The sequence below is a fragment of the Colius striatus genome, chromosome 2 (assembly GCF_028858725.1).
Source record: "Colius striatus isolate bColStr4 chromosome 2, bColStr4.1.hap1, whole genome shotgun sequence".
Lineage (NCBI taxonomy): Eukaryota > Metazoa > Chordata > Aves > Coliiformes > Coliidae > Colius > Colius striatus.
In genome coordinates, this window is record NC_084760.1 from 64,568,460 (window position 1) to 64,590,665 (window position 22,206).

The 22,206-nt window shown below is 36.4% G+C and overlaps 1 protein-coding gene across 4 annotated transcripts in view; it reads left to right on the forward strand.

The window, feature by feature from the left end:
• Positions 1-22,206, forward strand: part of ADGRG6 (adhesion G protein-coupled receptor G6) — a 113,677-nt gene that overhangs the window by 78,106 nt on the left and 13,365 nt on the right. For all 4 annotated transcript variants that reach the window (XM_061990821.1, XM_061990820.1, XM_061990823.1 and 1 more), the window contains 13 exons: positions 168-310; positions 1,022-1,136; positions 3,152-3,213; positions 4,618-4,825; positions 5,291-5,456; positions 7,512-7,652; positions 10,079-10,195; positions 11,344-11,389; positions 14,204-14,310; positions 16,935-17,062; positions 18,346-18,614; positions 20,197-20,311; positions 21,376-21,659. In XM_061990821.1, the coding sequence (XP_061846805.1) occupies positions 168-310; positions 1,022-1,136; positions 3,152-3,213; positions 4,618-4,825; positions 5,291-5,456; positions 7,512-7,652; positions 10,079-10,195; positions 11,344-11,389; positions 14,204-14,310; positions 16,935-17,062; positions 18,346-18,614; positions 20,197-20,311; positions 21,376-21,659 (1,901 nt within the window). The remainder of the gene's footprint in view (positions 1-167; positions 311-1,021; positions 1,137-3,151; positions 3,214-4,617; positions 4,826-5,290; positions 5,457-7,511; positions 7,653-10,078; positions 10,196-11,343; positions 11,390-14,203; positions 14,311-16,934; positions 17,063-18,345; positions 18,615-20,196; positions 20,312-21,375; positions 21,660-22,206) is intronic.

Below are 22,206 nucleotides of genomic sequence, written 5' to 3' on the forward strand. Positions count from 1 at the left end.
CTTCTCATGGCACTATATATACAAATTAATAATTTACAAATAATGAGCGACATTGTCTTGGTGATACTGTTCCATACTCATAAAACTAGTTTGTCAGTTATTTTTATTTCAACACACATTTGGTCTCTGCTGTTCTGCCTCAAACACTTGGCTAATTTTCCTTGCAGTTTTGGAGTTTTGGCTCTTCTGGTTTATAATTCTACCAACAACATCAACTTAGAAGAAGAAGACATCCGACAGAAGCTCATAAATAACAATGGCACCATGGAAGGAGGATATAGGCTTCACAGTGTGGATGTTGATCCAGTGGGTAAGTAGTTTTTGGCTTTGTTACACAACAGATTCAATTGGCTTGTCCATAAATAAGCATCTTCTATGTTAAAATAATCACACGTTTCCAAACAGTATGACTGTTTCAGATTTTAAATTTTCACTTTAAGCATCTTTTTTCAACAAATCTCAGAACTAGACTCAAGATATCTCTTTTAACACAAACATAATTGTCCATATTGCTTTAGTTAGTGTTTTGCTGTCTGGTTCAAAGAGTCTGGAACAGTTCCTGACAGCTCCTGTGGTAGTTTGAGGATAAAGAAGTACGATTTACAGCCAGAGCTATAATGAGACATTTTGGATCTCCAAGGCCTCTCATGCCCACTCTTTAACCCTGTTGTTTGTGTTCCTTCCAGCTGCTGCCCTTAATCAATCTCTCTTTAGCTCTCATCTTTTCCCACTCAGCTCCTTCCAGTTAGAGACTGCCCTTCCCTTGAGAGGGAAAAGGTGGGGGCTGGTGGGGTGAAAGAGGATGCAGCACACACATTTAACCCTTTGCCTTGAGCATCAGCAGCATATATTGTCCTCTGTTGTGCACTTCTCCGTTGCCACTATTCTATAGATAATAACCAAGGATTTTGTTTGAAGACAGCTTTATGCTGTGGACTGCTTGATGAGGTGAGGACAGTAAGTGGAAAATGATTAGAAGAAGAAATTTACAAGTAACACTGACATATTTTTATTTTTACAGAAAAATGTTTAGCTGAAGAAAACCCTCCAAACTACTTTTGGCCAGATACCAGACCAACTGTGACCAACTTCACATTATGCCATGGGAGCTCAGTTCAGACTGCATCAAGAACTTGGTAGGTGTTCAAATATATGGGAAGCTGAGAACTTCAAATGCAACTTGCCAGTTATATAGTTAAAGCAGATCTTTCATAATGGTTGCCATTGGCCGATACTGTATTTTAGGATGATGATTTCTATACTGAGAGAGATTATGTGTGTGTGCGGTAAGAGTAGGTACTTCATTGGTAAGAAAAAAAAAGCTCATCTACCAGTTCTGTAGGGCATATTGAGGGCCATGATTAGTGAGACCCACGATTAATACGTGTTGTAAATTACTGTAAAAATAGCACCTTTTTACAGAATAAAACTACTTTTTCAAGTAATTATGTGTATATTACCAAAACCAAAGGTTCACCTTTGCTACCACTCCACTGCTACTATCTGACTTGTATAAGAAATTCTCAACAAAATTCTATGAAGGTGAGATGTGATTTTGGGTTAATCCGTAACTTCTCGTCTCATTAAGGGAAAGTAAAAGAAGTTCTGTGAAACAAGGATTTTGTCAGTAGTTAGTCATAATTGAAAAGAATAACCTTAAAGACTTGAACTTCTGTTTTTAAGATTTAGGATAATTTTTACCTAATGTGGGCTTTCTTTGTGAACATCTACAGAAGATTTAGACATATATCTCTATTTCCCATGTGCAGAATGGGAATATTACTTGATATATTATCAAAACAATGTGACTTTGATCTCTTTTGAGTGTCTTGAACATGGCTATGATGATGCAGTGTTAATTTCTTCAGTATTTACAATGATCACCATTAAATGCAATATAACAGCCTTATCTGTCCACATTGCATCTGCAACATGTTCTGAGAAGACCAGATCTTTTACTGTTTGAAAACAATATGGCAACATGGATATGAATCAGCATTGAGGTTCTGTGCCAAACAGGAAAGAAACCAGCATTATATTTAAATAACTCACTTCCTCGGCCTCTTAATCTTGTGCAAGTACTGCAGGATTCTGATTGACCAACTTTTATTGTAGAGTGAGTAGTGCAGAAGTCAAATTGTTTTTATGTCAGTGCCTCAGCATCATTAAAAATTAAGGCTTCTGGCCTTTGCTGCCACTGTATTGCTTATCTTTATTGTTCATTTGCGGTCTACACAATACCATTAATTGTACCATGTGCAGTACTTCTCATTAAAAAAATTATTGTGTTCTGTACAGTGCTATTAGTTCCCTTGCCTCTGTCTCCACCAGCTTTTGTCAGTGTGGAGAGTGAGTGGGATGTGTTTACAGAGAAGAGAAAGCTTTTCTAATGGTCTCTGATAGTCCTGCACATCCCACAGTAGGTTACCTGACAGTTCTATAGTAAAGGTGATTGACTGGAGGTTAACTGTTCTGTCATTTAATCAGTGAAAGGATAACTTTTTCACATTCTCCATCCTGCCTTTGCCATGCTATAACATGATTTGTCTTTAAAGAAAACAGGAAAAAAAAGTGTTCTTAGTTTTGAACTCATGTCTACGTATTTTGCTGTCATAAGGCATTTTAAAAAAGCATTTTGGAAAACAAAAAATACTTTACATCTGCCCCTCACTTTGGACTAGGATCTGATGATGATCAGCACTAGTTTTCATGGGTTGCATAAGTTTATATGTCCACATAGCTCCTCTGCATGTTCTTCTGAGAGGTATTACAGCTTGCTATTGACTTGATCAAAGTTATTTATATCAAAGAGAGTCTGATTAGTCCATAATGGGGACATAATAGTTTGTGACAATATTTCATTCTTTACTGAAATAAAAGGCCAGAATTTCCACTGATTTCCACCAGTTTGTCAAGTTAATGTAGGAATTAGATGGGAATTTGTCCAAAGGAACTAGGGTTCCTCTCAGCACTATCATTTAATTGATGACATATTTCCACTGTCAAGCATACATTTTTCTTTTCACTAGGGGACATGTTGCTAGGAAAATTGTGAATTGAGGACCTCTGTCACATCTACAAAAGAATTATGAAAAGATTCTGTAACTTTGCTGTTGTATTTCATGTAAATTTTGTCGTTTTTCCTCTTTAGCTATTTGGGTCTGCAAAATTATACGTCATACTGGGGTCAGCCTGATCTTAGAAATTGCACAGGTGGGTATTGTCATGTTTGTCTTTGGCTAGAGAAATAGTTTTGTAGACTTTGATTACTGCTTACTACAAGGAAGTTACATTAAGGAAGAATATCTTCCTCCTCTATGCAACGTTACTTAAAATCTTTCAAAAAAATCAGTGCAAAATAGATGTTTAAACTCTGGGGAACCACATCAAGTTGAATTCAGTCCATCCATGAAAAGCTCTGGATACCAATTAATGAAATAAATCAAACTCATTAGGTAATTTCCTCAATTGGATATTCAGGTTCAAACAAATTTTTAAATGTTTCCAATGCCTGTAGCTGTCTGTGGAATGACAGTGGCTTATGATCGGACATTTCCAGATTAGTTCTTAGTTTGCAAAATACCTCTTGATGTCATTCTGGCCTTAAAGGGGTAATAAATTAAATAGACAACAAGTTTATGGCCCCTTTTTTTAGTACCAGAGGCAACAAAGAGAATGATACTCTCATAAGTAATTCAGAGCACCTACAATCAGCTCCTGTTCTGAATTGCTTTCTTGGAGAAGCTTCTTTTTTCTTTAGGCATTGATAGAGGGGTTCTAGGGAGCCTGGCTACATAATTAATTAATCACTTGCAGTCAGGATATATGAAAACATTGCTCATGTAAAGTGGACACTCTACTGTAAACATAGCAAAAGCTATATTATATAACATGACATTAAAAACACAACCAGTTGCAGACTAAAGAAGTCTAATCTTATTTCAAAGTAAAATTCAAAATATTTTTATATCGTAAAATGTTACTCTTTTCCTTATTTTTCTACCAAGGTGGCATCAAATTTACAGTTTTAATGTGTGATTTACACTAATGTTTTGCCATTGGACACACTAACAAACTTTTATTATCAAAGGATTCATAGGAAATTTGCTTGTGTGTTGTAGTTGCAGACCCTCTGGGTAAGAGTACAATCCTCTGAAGGAACTGAAACATTTGCACTGGGGTTGGACTTTCTCCCCAAAGCTCAAAAGAGTGAATACTCTGTCAATATTAGTGACTTTAGGCATATTTGTTTCACTTCAAGAATGAATCTGATTTTCCCAGGGAGAAAGAAAGGGTAAAATAGGAGAAAAAAAAAGTAGAAAATATATGTTTTATTCCCTACTTCTTTTTTTCTTTCAGCCACCCCTTTCAATAGTAGTTCTGATTTAAAAACTCAAATCAATTTACAGAAAAGACAATGGGGACAGAATTTAATAATCAGGAGGTTCTGTTTACTTTTTCATTAAAATATTAATTTGATAAAATCCTATGCTCATTAGAAGTACCACACAACATGCTCTAGCTTTTAATAAAGACAAAAATTTGTATTTCTGAATTGCTTCAGGACTGATATACGTTATTTTCTCTTTATACTTCATTTTACCTGTGCACTTACAGAAAATGCAGCTGATATAGCCAATCAGCTTCTGAATCTTACTGGTGAAGGGCAGCAGCTAACCTCCGACAAAGTAAATGATGTCGTGCAGAAGCTCAAAAAAATTGTGAATGATGAAGAAATTGATGAATCTCTGGGTTCTACCGTTGTGACAATTTTTTCCAATATTCTAACCAGTTCAGACAGTGTATTGGCAGCATCATCTTCAGAGTAAGTATTTCTTTATTTGAAACAAGCTTTTGAGATGGCCTTGCAAGGCTGAAAAGATTCATCTTTCCATATGTTGCAGTATAAAATCAGTTGCAGTACAAAACCAAAACTTTTTCTGACTTCCAGCAAAAATAATTTTCCAAGTATTTCTTTTTGTCCTAAAATTAATGCACATGACAAAGATAGAGTATTTGGATGGAAGAGAAGTCTCCTGAGGAAAATTATTTCAGGACCAGTGATACATGGTCAGATAGTTTCTGTTTTGTTTTCAACAGTTTTTGTTTTGCTTTTGTTTTCAACAGAAATACATACATGTAGAGCCTGACGGTCTCCTTATGAATACACAGATGGGTGATAGAAACAGTCAATAATAAGAGAATCATACTAAAGATGGAGACCATGCAGTGCCTAGTGAGGGGGGTTTCTGTATTGGTTTTTTTAGAATAATTTTATTTCTGTTTTTAGAGCTCTAAAAACTATTGATGCCTTGGCTTTAAAGATTCAGTTCACTGGACTATCCATGAGTATTTCAACACGAAACCTTGCACTTGGAGTGTCTTCTATAAACTCAACTTCATTCAAAGGTGGTTCTTTCAGTGTCAGTCCACAGAATAATGCATCTGATTTCCAGGTAGGGAATACACAGTGCTCTTCTGTTCCAAGTGTGTTTACTGTGGCTCCTATAGAAATACTTACAAGTCCCAATTCTCACCCTACTTTCTGTTTCCTTTTTCCTGTTATCATCCAAACAGATTAATGTAGTATTTCCTTGAGTGGTTATAATGTAAATGAGTTTTCATATACACATTCATAGATATTTTTGCTGATTTTTTTTGAATTAATTCTATTGGAAATTTTTTATGATTGTAAATCTACTTTTGTTTAGCTCTCTCATTAATGAAGCTTAATAGCTGATTATTCTTTGATTGTTATCAAAGGAACGTTTCTCCTCCAGATTTCATCCTGTATTTATGGAAAGAGGAAAGGAAAAATTCTAAAGCCAGGTTTGAGATGTTTGCATGTATAATAACAATTACCATCTGTGGCTTGAGGACATCCAGGAACTTTCTTGCCCTGGAATCATTTATTACAACACTGTCTAAATAATCATAAAATCCAAACTCCATCAAATTATTTGTAATGTTCCTATTGGAACATGAGTCTGTTCTCAAACTTTCACATTTCCAACAGCTGATTGATAATTCTTAGCATCCTTCCTACCAGAAAAGTCTGCAGCAGCTGTGGTCACCATTTATTTTTTCCGTGCCTATCAGGAAAGATATTTGCTATCCTTGCTGGAGGGAGATTCCCTTGTGAAAGCCCAGGTTTTTCACCAGTGATGTGATGATCTATCCCAGGCTCATCAGGGAGCATTAAATTCTTCAAGCTGTATGTCAGAATGTTTCCAGATTTTTTTTTTTTTTTTTTTAAAGTAGATATCAAGGAAATGTGTCCATGGCAGTTTGGAAAGATTCTATTTCAGTCCACTATGTCTTTATGTTTCTTGCCAAACCTTTGACTAAGTTAGCTTTTGGTGATTCATATTATTAAATTGTTCCTGTAATATATCCATAATTCTTTGTAGAAGCCTCTTCCACTCCTATTTGCAGACAATGCCTAATGGGACATCTTTATCACACACACACTTTCTGTTTAATGTGGCAGAATTATCCTTTGAAAAATGTTACTCAGCTGCACTTAGCCCTGTCAGGAGATACCCATGAACCACTTCTTACTAATTTCCAAGGGTGCCTGTTATTAACAGTAAATCAGTGAAAATTTAGAAGTTAAATAAATCTGCCAGTAGTCTATAACTTTTAACTTTCTACTAGCTAATGGTATGACTGATCATGAGAGGCAAAAGTACATGCCCAAATTGCCTCAGGAGAAGTCAGCAGTGTGAACTTCCTTATCTCACAGTAAAATTCTTAAACACTTTTACTTGTAGGGCCACTGTGAGATGGCTCGTTCCCATTCCTTTGATAGTTAGGGTGGGACACCTTGAGTATGCCATAGTGGGAGAGCATGCATGCACTCATAGAATTGCTGCTTGGGAGCTTATGAAATGGAAGTTTGCATCCTCTATTATTTCCTACTTACTTGTTATACCCCTGTGCCATAGAGGGCTTTCAGATGTCTGACATTGTCAGTATAGATTAAGCTTATATTGATGGCAGAAAGTGTCTTTTTGTGTGCCACATAGAATAATAAATATAGAGAAGTGACACTAATCATAATTTTAAAATCTTCCTTCTGTAACAGAAAAACTAGTAAAGCTCATAGAAGAATTAATTCAGACATGCAGATCAAGCCAAATAATACAACTCAGGAAAGAAGGATTTGGAGTGTATTTTTCACTTCACAACACTGAGGAAAAGTATCTTGAAGATTACTGAAAATTATTATGACTGCCATTATTATCATCTCAGTATTTCCAAATCCTCATTATAGCAGTGGAGGATTTAATTTGTTTGTTTTTTGTAGCAGAAGGCTGATATGCTGGAAGGGTGGGAAAACCTCCTAAGCCTTTTATATATTCATTGCATCAGTTCTTACAGGTCATAGTATTGTAGATTGATTCTAGTCTCACGGTTAGAAATCTTTATGTAAGGGTGTGAACCCAGTTTTGGACAGTGGGTGGTTTTGTGTTTGTTTGAATAGTTCTTGTGTTGTTTTTATTTAACAGATAGATTTTGACAAGGATCAGACAAAAGCCCTCGCTTCTGTTGTTCTGCCACCAAGTTTACTGAAGAATTTAAGTCAAGATGAGTTTGAAGCTATATCCAGGGCTCAATTTACTTTCTTCAATAAAAATGGTCTTTTTCAGGTAAACTTTAATTTAATTGAAGTCATTTCAGTTAGGATGAGTCAAAGTCAGCTGTTAGAAGTTTCCTGTAGTGTAAGCATTTCAGACCATCTCATGAGTTAAAGGAATGAGAAGGTGATAGCAGGTGTAGGCTCTAGAGACAGTGTTATGTTCAACATAACAAAATAGTCAAAGTACCCAAGTTGAATTAGTCAGTGGTTTGAGTGCAGATTCCTGTCACATATGAGACAAACTTCTTCTCAAGATAATCTATGGAAAACTATATCCCAGCTGCTTATAATCAGAGTAAAGTAGCAAGGCACCTTTAAGAACATAACTTGTGTTAAAATCCTTGATGTTCAGTGGAGCCAGGTTCTTTTCTATCAGAAGGAAATTTGGCCTAGAGCACTGCCAGGTACTCTTTTCCTTAAGAGAGTTGATTGGCACTCATATCCAGCTGACTAGTTATATTCAACTGGAACACTCTGGGGTGATGGTCATCATCCAGAGAGCATTTATTCATATATTTTCTTATAAGCACACCATATTTTAAGATGGAATGAGGCTAACAATACTTGTACCTGAAAACTAAAGGGACTTGGGTAGATTTGACTTTTTTTCTCCTTTGGATCCTATCACATGGTAATTATAAGTAGTTCCTACATGGCAGATGCCAAAAAAAAATCAGGAAGAGTTTGCAGCTTGGAAAAAACTGCCAAAAACATACTTATATTGAAAAAAAAAAAAAAAGAGTTAATTAAGAAGGAAACATTGTTTCATAGCGAACAGTAAGACTGAGTCTCAGAAGACTTGAGTTTGTTTTCCCATTAGTATTTCAAGTGACCTTTGGCTCTTGTGCATCCGCAGAACTCTGTAGTATTGTATTGTCCCTATATTATCGTTTTTATTGGCAGTGTATCCAGATTCTTCAGATAATCTAGACAAGAAAATACCCATGACCCTCCGTTGCCTTCTGGAGTACACCCCAAAGTATCTGTGACTATTTAAAATAGTATTCATTTTAAACCTACTTTTTTGAAAAACAGGATGGATACATTAAATAAAGAAATCATAAGAATATAGATGTAGGCTTGTCGTAATGGCATACAATTATATAAAGTCAGAATGTATCCTTTAACAGTGCTAGAATGTGTTTCTAAGGGATACTTGGTAAGCAAAAAAAGAAAAAAAAAGAGAAAATTTGCATCTGAATTTGCAACTAAAAGTCCCTTTTCTTTCTGTTTTTTTCAAACTATTCCTGCTTGACGCATTTAACGTGTATAAAGGCTAAAAATAAATTCTAGAAGTAAATTGATCGACATGCCATCTCAGACCATATCACTTTGTCTGTTAATATGAAAGCATTTCATAAATACACTTATTCCAATTGCAAGTTAAAAAAAAAATCCCAGTACTATTAGCTGTATTCTGTATTCAGTGTAATAGTGAAACATGATTGTTCACAGCACTGGAGTGTTTTTGTAATTGCAACCGAGAAAATGCTAGTAAGTTTTATATTGCCATTCATTAAAATCCTATGGTTACATTACTTAAAAAACTATATGAAAAATTGTTGTAAGCTGTTCAGGGTGGGATTAATTTCACCAAAGACAGGTATGACTGAACTGTTGTCCATAGAGACTTTATTTGACCTAGGATCTGTTGGAGGCAATGACCAAGTTTCCCAGCTTCCGATAAGGCCAACTGGGTATGTAACTACACAGATTTCAATGGAAGCTCATCAAAAGAAAATAGTATTTCCAAAGCACTTCCATTTTAATAAATCATCCATTTCCAAGGAAAACTACTCTTTTGGAAAAAATCTCAACCTGCTACTTTTTCGCTGCAGATTAGAAATGATGTTGCTCATTGATAATGTCAATCTTCAATTTAAATTCCCATCAAATAAGGCCTTATAAAAATATTATCTCCTACAGTATGTAACATAGCTTTGCATTTGTTTGCTACTTCTTAGTCAATCATTGCAAGATGGAGATTGATTTAGCAAGTATACACAGAAACCAGTTATTCTCCAAAAACTTTGCATCTCCAAAAAAGGATAGTGTTGGCAGTAAGATAAGAAAGTCAGTTCATTCTTGTTTAGGGAAATGAGCTAATCATATCATGGGTTGTTATCTGCTACATTGTTTGAGTTATAATTTTGTTGGCATCAAACATAACGATTAAAAGAGGAATTTATGCCTTCTAATGTCTCTCGATAATTGTGCCTATATATGTTTACAATTACAAGGAAAATAAGGAAACTTCCATGAGGCAAACCCATAAGTTGATTTTATAAGCATAATGTTCTTATATTACATGATCAAAAATGTAGAAATGCTGACAACATATTTATTCTGGCATGCTGCAAAAATGAAACTGTGTACTCTGGCTTCTATATTATGTGCTGTGCAAGCATTTATTACATTTTACTGAATCTTTCAAAGGATGCAGAAAATCCTGCCAATTTGACGAGTTTTGTGGTGGCATGCAGTATTGGAAACATAACAATTCAGGATCTTCAGGATTATGTGAAGGTTACAATCAAGCATACCAAAATTCAGGTAACACAACACTGATTATTCAGTAGAACAGGAATGCACATTGTATAGTAAAGGCTAAGGATATAGCCTGATGGATTTGGATGGATTTTGAATAAAAAGAAAAATTCAAATGGAAATAAAAAAGTCTAGAACAAAAGCAAGTAAAGAAAAAGTAAAAATAAATAACATCTCCCATGTTCACACATTCTTACTCTGTTGCTGATCTAACGTTTACTTGAAAGATTATCAATTCTGCCACTCAGAGGCAATATTTGTACCAATGACTTTTGTCAAAACCTCTATTCATGACCAAGTTCATGACCAGTGATGAGGGACGTGATTTATTACCCTGGACTGTAGAATTATTTAAATTCTTTTATCAAATATTAATTGTTTTGTTAATAATCCCCCAATTTGTTTTGTTCTCATGAATTTTTCAGCAAAGCAAGAGTAGACAGAATCGTATTGTTAAAAAACAACTACAGTTAATTTAGGGAAATACAGATCAAATACAACCTTTTGACACATACTGTTTCGGTTAAAAAACATATTGACCCTTTTCTCAGACATGTTGTCAGTAGCTCCTCCAAAAGAGATAACAGCAGTAGAGAAGTTAAGATGGTAAAATATATTAAGTAAATTGTTTGTATAATGAGGAGCTGGTTTGTAATTTTCAATTTTATTAACTTTATCTTGTATTTCATTATCATGATTATTTTAAGGTGTATTAAGGTGTATTAAGGTGTATTTTAAGGGTAAAACAACCTCCACTTAGGTTTGGCAGGTTTTTGCACACTTTAAGAGCTAGTTACATAGAGGATTCACTGAGAAGACCTAAGGAAGTGAACAGTAAAAAGTATTTAGAGTCTGTAAAGACATAATACTTCTGACTGTCTTCAATGAGACAATAAAAATTCATTACTCTTAGGATGTGGAAAAAGAGCATCACAGAGGAACGGTGCTGTAGATTTTATAGTCTGGATACATCTATAGTCTTTCTAGCAAAGTTCTAATTTTACAGTAGACAAAATTTCCACAATACAAATAACATTTATTCTTCTGCTCATTAAATGAAAAGATATGTAGTAAAATATCTGTTGTAAATGCATATGTTGATGAGACTTACATCTGAAGAAGTATACAAAGTCTACTTTTGCCTGTGTTCTTAGGAAGATCCGAAGCCTACCTGTGTCTTCTGGGATATGAATAAAAATGGTAAGTTTAAAAACAGTGTCATTTATTTTATGTGGGGAATAAATGTGTCAGTTTTAAATTCAGTCTCTGCCATTTTTCATCTTACTTCCTTGCAGAATTGGATAAAGTCTATAGACTTATCATTTCTTCCATAGTTGCTTGTAACAGTAGATGTTAAGTAAGTTTTTTAATATAAATTCGTTTAACATTTTTAAATTGTAAATTAAGATTCTCTGCTTTTCTTTATCTGGTAGCAGTTTTTCACTGATCTGTGTTTACTTGCAAATTAAATAGTAATACTGCTCAGATATGTGAATGGTTCCTCACCATACTTTTAATGGTCATTTAAAAAATGTTTTGATACTTAATTTTGAGATTGTGTCTGTTGCAAATCTGAAGCTATTTTTTTTTCCATGGAAACTTAGAAACTACATTACACAAACTTCATCCACCTTGTAAATGGATGACATTCAGCATGATGAGATCCTATATGGGGACAGACATTAACAAGGCAGCATTTTAGCCCATTCTTCACTGCTACTGCCTAATCCACATCTGATGTTAAACTCAGGCAATTCATCCTTTGCATAGACAAAGTCGTTCACTAGAATGACTTTCCAGAACCTTCTGTTTTGAAGATCGCTACTGAGATATTACTCTTCCTTACAATGAAACAAATGAGAGCAAGGAGGTAACTATCCTTAGCAGTTGTTGAAGGGGTTTAACAGAGTTATGCGTGAAACAAAATTTGCCATCCAAAGTCATGCTTAAAAGCAGGAAATGCAGGCAAGAGAACTGAAGAACAAAACTTAAAAAAAAAAATCAAGTTAGGAAGCTAAACTTAAGAAGCAGATCAAAGCAGAAACAGACCAAGAGGAAACCATTTTCAGTGGCTTCTTGATTGTGGGAGAGTTTTAAGTGGGTTTGGAACATCTTCACAGTCTTTTGAGAGATTGTCTTGAATTGCTGGATTTTTCCTGGAGTTATGCAAAAATGTCTCTAAGAGTACAGAAAATATGAACTATTTCACAAAGTTCATATTTTAGCATGGAAAATAAAAGAAGTAATCAGAAGTGTAAATTTTGCTTTTTAACATTTCATATTTAAAAAGTAAATCTTTCTTATTATTTTGAATGTTAGGTTGGGTGAGTCAGGGGTAGTTTACAGAACATCATTTTTCTCAAACACTTCCATTGCTGAAACATCCTTTACTTCGTGTTTTCTCTTAAAGCCACAAAGGATCACTGGCATTCTACACTCTGACCTTCTGTATTACACACTGCAGAGAGGAAGGGTGGGACCCTCTGCTCCTGGGCCATAAATGCTTTCATGTGCCTGGGGACGTAGGAGTAGGAGGGAGGCAGGTGAAGACATACACAATGTGGTAAAAGAGAGTTCTAAAATCATCTTAATGTTGGGTAAAACTAACGTGTTTCTTAATGAGTTATCCACGTAGTAGGTCTTACTCATCTGTCATTCACCGGAAAGTTCGCTACCTTTATTATAGACCTCCATCTATTGCTTCTGCTCAGTAGTCCATTTGATGGGACACTCATCTGGTATGATTGTCTGCAGAAACTAGGAAGTCTGGCACTTGCTTCTCTCCTGATTATTTTTAATGTTCACTTATTCAATTTGAGAAAGTACTTCTGCATTTGCACAAGGTGAAGTAAGAAATATCTTCATCAGAAAGCTCAGGCAGTGTGCATTAGGTGAGTGGACAGTGAAATAGATCAAGAACAGGCGGAATGATAGAGCCCAGAGGGGTGGTCATCAACAGCGCCAAGTTGAGTTGGAGGCCTGTGGCCAGTGGAGTTCCACAGGGGTTGGTTCTGGGGCCAGTCGTAATCAATTTCTTCATCAATGACGTCCATGAAGGGACAGGGTGTATCCTCAGCAAGTTCACTGATGACACCAAACTGGGAGGACTGGCCAATTCACCAGAAGGCTGTGCTGCCATTCAGTGGGATCTTGGCCAGCTTGAGAGTTGGGAAGAGAGGAACCTCATGAGGTTCAACTAGGGCAAGTGCAGAGTCCTGCATCTGGGAAGGAACAACTCCATGCACCAGTACAGGCTGGGGATTGACCTACTGAGTAGCAGCTCTGTGGAGAGACCCGTGAGTCCTGGTTGATAATAAGCTAATCAATGTGCCCTCATGGCCAAGAAGGCCAGTGGCATCCTGGGATGCATCAAGAAGAGTGTTTCCAGCAGGTTGAGGGAGGTTCTCCTCCCTCTCTGTTCTGCCCTAGTGAGGCCTCATCTGGAGTCCTGTGTCCAGTTCTGGGCTCTCCAGCTCAAGAGGGACTGAGAATTTCTGGAGAGAGTCCAGCACAGCGCCACCAAGATGATCAGGGGACTGGAGCACCTTCCTTATGAGAAAACTCTGCAGGAAATGGGGCTGCTCAGCCTAGAAAAGAGAAGACTAAAGGAGGATCTCATTAACACTTAAAAGTATTTAAAAGGTATATGTTAAGAGGATGGGATGGCACTTTTTTCTGTTATATCTCGTGACAGGACAAGAGGTAATAGAAAAAAGAAGCTGGAATACAAAAAGTTCCATTTAAACATAAGGAAAAACTTCATTCCTGTGAGGGTGAGGGAGCCCTGGCACAGGCTGCCCAGGGAGGGTGTGGAGTCTCCTCTGGAGGTTTTCAAAACTCACCTGAATGTGTTCCTGTGTAACCTGATCTAGGTGAACCTGCTTCTGCAGGGGGGTTGGACTAGATGGCCTCTAAAGGTCTCTTCCAACCCTTACTATTCTGTGATTCTACAAAGTCTGTTAAAAGAGTGTGAGTTTTCTGGAAAGTACACTTTCTCCTGTTTCTTTTCCACAGGTGGCAATGGTGGCTGGAATCCTGCAGGCTGCCAAGTGGATGCAGAGTCCAATGAAAATGAGACAATTTGCTTATGCAACCATCTCACACACTTCGGAGTCCTAATGGTAGGCAAACTCACTGATCACGATTAGCTCTTCTAGGAACTGCAATGTAGTTTTTGTCTTGGGTCAAGACATCTCTGAATTTGTTGCACATGTTTTTTAATAATAATAATAATATATCATTACCGCTCTTAACTGTCATCAAGTTATCTGTTATAAAATAAAAAGTAAACTGTGTCCATCGGAGTATTCTAAATTTTGAAAATAATGTGCCACAAAAGCAGTGGGATTAAGAATTCTGAAAGATACCAAAATACAAATAGCATAACATCAAACTTCAAAGTCTGGATGAAAAAGGAAGTTAGATACTGTAAAAACAAGGTCTAGTGCTTCCTCTTCTACTAGCAAAGCAGAAAAAATTGATCTTAATTAATTGTAAGGTGCAGGGAGTCCCTGTTGTTTCCCTTAGCAGTATAATCTGATGAAAACGACCTGCAATTTAGACAGGAGAGTGTAACAAGAGGGAAGTGAATGAGAAACAAGTCCAGGTAGATTTGGAATTTCAAGATCAGGAAAGTGGGAAGTTGTTTGCAGGGAAAAAAAAAGTTGAAGTGCTGTTTTCGGACGTGATAGAGTCAGGGAGAACAGGGAGAGAAAAATCTCCTATGGCCAGTAAAACTGCTAATGAGATTGAGAAGTCAAGAGAGCACAATAATTCCCTTTCATCCTGAGATGCAGGAGGCTAAAATGCCATTTATAAATTTAGATTGTAAATCTGACAAGACTTCTGTTTCTTTCATGTCATAAAGTATAAAGTTAGTACCTTCCTTCATGAAATTTGTAAACTCTTTTTTACTAGTTTCTTTTAAATTACTTTAACTGGCCAATAACTTTAACTTGCAATACAGGCCTTCTTTTGGACAGTGTCTGCCAAGTGAGAGCTGGTACAAAATGTGTAACTTGTATTCTATCAGATCCCTGGGTAAAGTCTCCAGACTAGGTGGCTGAGATAGGTAGAGCACAGCCAGTCAGGGAGATGAATGAGGGAACCTAGAAGATTGCTTCATCTTAGGTAGCATAATTCCTCTGGCATTCAGGTGCCTCCTGAGGAAGTGTTTTTGAGAGAAAAAAAAAATCCCAATATGAAAAAGATGGAATGCTTCTATCTTTTCTCATCATTTGGTATTTTTTTTATATTCAGTAATGGGCTGAAACATTTCCTCCCATCTGAAATTAACATTCATTGGTCTCTGAAACACACCTGCAGGAAAGACGTTTGCTTCTAGTTTGTTTTCACTAGTGCTCCTAGTGGAAGTATTTGGGATTTTATTTCATTTGTTGCAGTGACACACACGACTTGAGTGTACAAGGGAGCCACATGCACTGCCTTTTTCAGCTTTGGCCTTCAGGATCCTCCTTAACAGAGCTGCCCTCTTCACATCATGATCAGATGTAGATGTAAAAAAGCCACAAGCTTTTTGTCTTTTTGCAAGTTAAATTGTGGTCATGTTTCACTTTTCATCCTTGAAGGGAAAAAAAGGGGCTTTCTTTAGAATATATTCAATGAGTCCCTTCTCTTGCCCAAATGCTTTTGTGGCAAAATAAGGCAGAAGTTATTTGAATTTGGGCTGTGTTCCAATAGATTTTTACACAGTTTTGACCCTTATAATTGCTTTTCTATTATAATAATCTTTTCTGACTTTAATCTAGATAGGAATATATATTTTTTTTGTAAATAATATTCTCCTTAGATAGATAAACTCTCATATAAGGTTGAGACAGGTTGTAAAAAACCCCCTCCTTCCCTTTCCTATGAAGAATGGCAAGTTTTGTAGCATTTTTATTTGTTCTTTTTGCTAGACAGTTTTGCTAGAAACAGCAGTGACGCTGTAGAATGGACACCATTATATATTAGTATTTGCTCACATTTCCTCCACAGTGATATGGATCCAAATACTCATTTTTTCTTGTCCTTAAAGAAGGAAATAAACACTGGCATTTATTCTCAGACGGTACTGTGTGGCAATTACAGTTGGATAGAAAACTGGAAAAAAAATCCTCAGAATGTTCCTTCTTCGTTTCCAATTTTTTTTAAAAATGTTGTCTTTGTCACTATTTTTCTAACCAGTTCTATTTATAACTGTAGTTTGCATGTCAAAAAAGTCCATAAACCAAAACACAGTATCTTGCCCTTGGTTTTACCCATAAATGATTAGCTACCTAGATTCTCTTGAACTTTTAATAATGAGAAGTGGTCAGAAAATCCCCAGAATGTTCTACGTTTCCATATGCATACTTGTAAATTACATTTTCCTAAATCTTACATCTTAAAGAGAGCTATGCATAAGCAACAGAACTGAAAGTTTGCAAAGGGAAGATTTTTCCAGAGAAGGACATTTGAATTCCTGGTAATGAATTATAAGGATTGGTGTCAGGCTCTGTCTATCTGCTGATCCCAGCAGTTATAATACTTAGAGCACAATGTTTTGAAGAGCTATGGGAAGGAAGTGAGAGGTGTAACAACTATAGACTGAGTATACTCAGTAAACATGAACCCTAGTGTCAGGGTTATAGTGGTGTTGCCAAAGTGCTTATGAGTTTTACTTGACTGATTACCAAGAAAGTGTGCTGTGCTTATGGAAAAGGTGTTTGCTCTAGTTGATGCCTCTTCCTCCTCTCTCACATAGGACCTTCAGAGAACCGTTACACAAATAGACTCCCAGAATACCAAGGTCCTCACTTTCCTCACTTACATAGGCTGTGGGATATCTGCGATATTTTCAGCTGCAACTCTTCTGACATATATTGCATTTGAGTAAGTATTAGTTACATCACAAAGGAAGTACCTGTATGTGATGAATAAAATAGATTAATTATATGGCTAGCATGGGGGTTTTTGTCTAGGAAGGGAAACCTATGTTTGAAAAAAAAAACCTGCAAAATCATGGTCACAGTGTTGTAAGTGAACATTTTTTTCAAAGGGACATAAGGTCAGACTCCTGTTTCCAATGTGTTGTGCTGCTTAGGCTTGGGAATAAGGTTCATGTGCCTCAACATGTGTTCTTTTTGGAGTATGATATCCTCTGGATTTTGAACAGATACATATTATTTTAAAATCCGGAACCGAGCTTTTTGTAAAAACAAAATCAAAATCTGTCTGTGTGAGCATAACAAGTCCTAAGTATAAAAAGAGAAATTTCCCATTGGAACAATCACATCCTAGAGCCCTTTAGAATGAAGTGGGATAAGAAATAAAATGAAGATAAATTGTGAAGTGTTAAGGCAATTTCAACAGCAGTCCTGCTGAAGTGACTTAAGGGAATGCAGAAGTTTTGAAGTGATAGAGTTCTGTGAACAGTGAAAAGAGAAAATGAAGTCATATCAATACAAAGGAATGCTTCTGCCTGTAACAGGACTGAGTAGCTGCTAAAGAAGAGCTGTTTGCTTGTAGCGGGGAAAGGGGGTTTTGGAATTCTAAATATCTCCAATGATTACATTCCTATTGCATTACCTATGATATAGCATTCTCGGTCAAGGCGGCAGAAGTTGTTGGCTTGCCTCAGTTCATACCTTTCAATATGTATCAGTTAAAAAAAAAAGACTGGCTTGATCTTCAATCTTCCTAAGACTCTATTAAAAATAAAACACACAAAAAACCAGGAAGCAACATGAACTGGACAATATATTCCAAAAATTAAGCAAAGATTTAATTATAAAATTATTAGAGATGAGCTTCTGGCCAGCTGCATTTTGAAAGTTTTCATTTTCTTCTTTTCATTTAAAGTACAAAACATATCATATTATATTTAATCTGAAATGTTTTAAATAATAAATCAGTTGCTAAAATATTGTGTCCCTTAATTAGTTCATTAAGGACACGAAGCAGTGAGTTGTATCTTTCCCCCACCACATACAGCAGAAGCCTTCAGTGGTATCACACAGAAGTACACATCACTATGCCTTCCTGTTACTAAAGCTTACAGCTGGAGGGGGGATCTTGTGCTTTTGTTTACTTAGCAAATGGGTAAACCCGGCTGCTGTAAGTGGCTTGGGTGATTGTAGCCAATTAATCATACACACCTGTATTTATCTCATTAGGAAGCTGCGAAGAGATTATCCATCCAAAATCCTGATGAATTTGAGCACAGCCCTACTCTTTCTTAACCTTATCTTCTTGCTTGATGGTTGGATTGCATCGTTTGACATAGATGGCCTCTGCACAGCCATAGCTGCGCTTTTGCACTTTTTCCTTCTGGCCACCTTTACATGGATGGGCCTAGAAGCCGTTCATATGTACATTGCTCTAGTGAAGGTTTTCAACACGTATATACGACGATACATACTGAAATTTTGCATCATTGGCTGGGGTAAGTTCAGGAGATGCAATATTTACACAGCTTGTATTTTGAAATGATGCAATATAAAAGTTCCTTATCACAAAGGCAGAGCAGAATCAAAGTCAGTGTGCTATATCCTTTCTTCTGCTCCAAGGCAATGCGAGCACAAAGACAACTCTCTATGTTGTCAAGGTCCCCTGTACAATTCTGTGCAAATGCACCATAACTGGAACTCTCTGCATGAAGCAGCTCACAGCTCAAGGAAGAGCAAGGAGACTGGAAAAACTGGTCTTAATTTTCAGAGAAGCCAGAATAGGAGGAGAGAGATATTATTGTGATATCAAGGGTGAAGAACTGTGGCAGACAATGAATTCAGAAACTGTTTGTAGTTTCTACAAAGTCTGTTAGGATCTTTGCATTGACTTTCTAAAAGCATTCCAATCCAGCTCAAAGTTTCTTGACAACAAGTGCAAAGCCTATGGTGGAATGAGAAACAAGCAAAATTTCCTTCACTTCAGCACAGTCTTTAAATCACAGAGAAAACCTGCCTGCCCTAAGCAGTACATGCACAGTAGAAATGAAATGGAAAATACAATACTGAAAAATAACTGTGAGGCTCAGGCAGCAAAACTTTTCTTCTGTTTTTTTTCCTGTATATCAGGAATCTGTGCCTTCTGCCTGAATGCACATATTGTGTTTGAAATAATACAACACAATAAAAAACCATTAACCTCATGGGTAGATCACTGACCTCAGTCCAGCTGATAATTGATGTCTTTTCATTGGCAACTAGCATCCTCTTTGGCAGCCTCAGCGGAGGACAAGGACTGAGTGGTCGGAAAAGCAAATTAACCTCTTCCCCTTTGAATCTGTTTTGTCATAGCAAGGATAAGACATGTAAATAAGGCATGTCAGGAAACATACATTTGTTTTGCATGAACTGTATCTCTGTGCACAGGGTTCTCTTCCACAGAATTGTCTATTTTCCCAAAATATTCACTTTACCTTACTATTAAAAATACATAGATGGCTGCCTTTTGTGTGTGTGTGACATTTAAGTAAAGGATGTAAGACTGTAGAAAAATATAAGACATTTAACAGTTGAGATTTAACAGTGGATAAATTATGCGTTCAAGTTCATGTTCCCTAGTTTCCTCGCCTAGTAAGTAACATTAACATCTCTGAAAAAAATCCCTCAAAAAAAATCCCAAAACCATCCCTCCATTAGGTCTTTGCAAGTATGTCGTCTCCCTCTGAGAGCCTTTGTGTACTTTAAAATTTAACTTGGGGTAATTAAGGGAGATTATCTTTCTTTAGTTCTGGTATCACATACTAAAGTAACATTTTCTACCTTACAGAACATTTTGAGGCTTATTTATTAATACCCATTAAGTACTTTACAAGTTATACACATTTGTACTGCTTATATAAATGTATGTTTGTTGGAAAAATTGTTTCCTTCTACTTCTCTGTGCAGTTTTCTGAAACAGAACTACCCCAGGTTACTGTGTACTAAAGCAGTAGGGATGGTGACATCAATAATTCATCTTTGCATCGTGATTTTAAGGTTTAGGAGATTTGAAAGCAAGCTGCAAGTTTTCTTGTGTTACAGGTGTGCCAGCTGTGGTAATAGCAATTATTTTAGCAAGTGCTAATACAAACGCAACTGATGTTTATGGTAAGGACTTATATGGCAGAGATGCTAACGGGCAAGGAGGAGATGACTTGTGAGTATTTCTTTTAATCTTCTACAGTTTAGCATTTACAGTCTGCAAAAAAAAATTGACATCGGTTGGATTGTTGTGGAAAAGCCAGAGGTGCATTAGACAAGCAAAGTGGGCAAAATGGTCTTCTAAATTATTTAAATTTGAAGTATGAAAAAGGCTATAAGAAAAATCGAAGGGAAATCTCTGTTACTCAATTCCAGGTACAAACACTTCTCTAGCAAAAGAATAATTCCTAAGTTTTTTCATGAAAATAAAATAAAAATACCTGTTCGGGTTTATCTTAACTGAAAACTGTACCTTCTAGATAAGAGCAAAGAAAGAAGTAGTATATAGTCTCCTTTGTAAATAGCCCAGCCTTTTGTCAATCTAGTTCAATGGCTTTCTATGTTCTTCTCTAAGGATGTGCAGATAATAATCTCCTATGTCAAAAGATTCTGTGACTGTTACTTCATTTTCTGTTCCTTGCCTGGCAAAGCTTCATCATGATAAATAAAAGTGTCATTCTGCATTTTTATGATATTATTATGCTAAGCATTCCAGCCATTTGCTGCTAGACAAATAGGCCAGATCTCTTACGTGACTGTCAAATGGCTACCTCAAAGGACTACCCGTCCTGCTCCTTCTCTAGAGATGTATGAGTTCTCATTTAGCTCAAGTGGCAGAAACTTGAGATTTTGACACTGAAGATCCAAATTTGTCCATTCTGTTACTAAAGCATCCTGTACTTAACACAAATAAATGTGGTGAAGCTACTTATACTGAGTCTAAACTTTCCATGATGGGATTGTAGTTCCCACACCTTGTATCTGAGGTCAGATTTCCTTTTTAATTAGTTTTAACTAAAATGGAACAACCTTCAGATTTCTGACATGACAATACTATGGGCCATAGTCACTTAGGATGCCACTGGGTTTCATCCCATTTGAAAACAGAAAATGGACAAAGATTTTATTTTTAAAATAGAGTGGTATCAGACATGGACTGATTTTCTTTGTAGTCATATAAGTCATTGGAGAGTAGTTTGCATTATCTAAAAGTGTTCATATTTTCACATTTTTTTACAGCTGCTGGATCAAGAATGAAGTTGTCTTTTATGTGACTTGTGCTGGCTACTTTGGAATCATGTTTTTGATGAATGTTGCCATGTTTATTGTGGTGATGGTGCAGATCTGTGGGAGGAATGGGAAAAGAACTAATCGGACCCTGAAGGAAGAGATCCTGAGGAACCTCCGTAGCGTGGTCAGCCTGACCTTCCTCCTGGGCATGACGTGGGGCTTTGCCTTTTTTGCCTGGGGTCCCTTAACTCTTCCTTTTCTGTACCTCTTCTCAATTTTCAATTCATTACAAGGTAAGCTGAATTTCTGTTCTGTGGACCAATAATATTTGAGCTGCTGCTCTTCTGGGACATAATTATGTCCGGTGATTTCACTAGGGAACTCAGATCCAAGCTCTCTAGGTTTTTCCTTCACACTAAACCATTATTAGTTTCCCATTTTGTGGAATAATGACACCAAGTCCCTGTGGGTTGAGTATCTTAATGTTTCAAGGTCTTTTCCATAAAATCCACTGTGTTATAAATAAATAGCCCTGTTCCTAGCTAAAAGTGTGTGATGATCTGTGTTGAGATAGATGCTGTGTGACCTTCAACATTTCCTTTCACCGTTTGTGATAAATACAGGAGTCTTTTTTTTTTTTTCCTTAATTTATACCTGTAGGGAATCTGTAAAGCTCGCAACTACTTTATTAGGGTATGTGAAGCTCTTGTTTCAGTGTGGAGAGATAGTAGAGAATTATGGGATATTCTTTAGTTCTTTAAGGAAAGTCCAGTGACTGTTACAGTCAACTTGGTTTTGTTTCCTTACTGAATATTTTTCTAGCGCACTTTATCCTTCTGA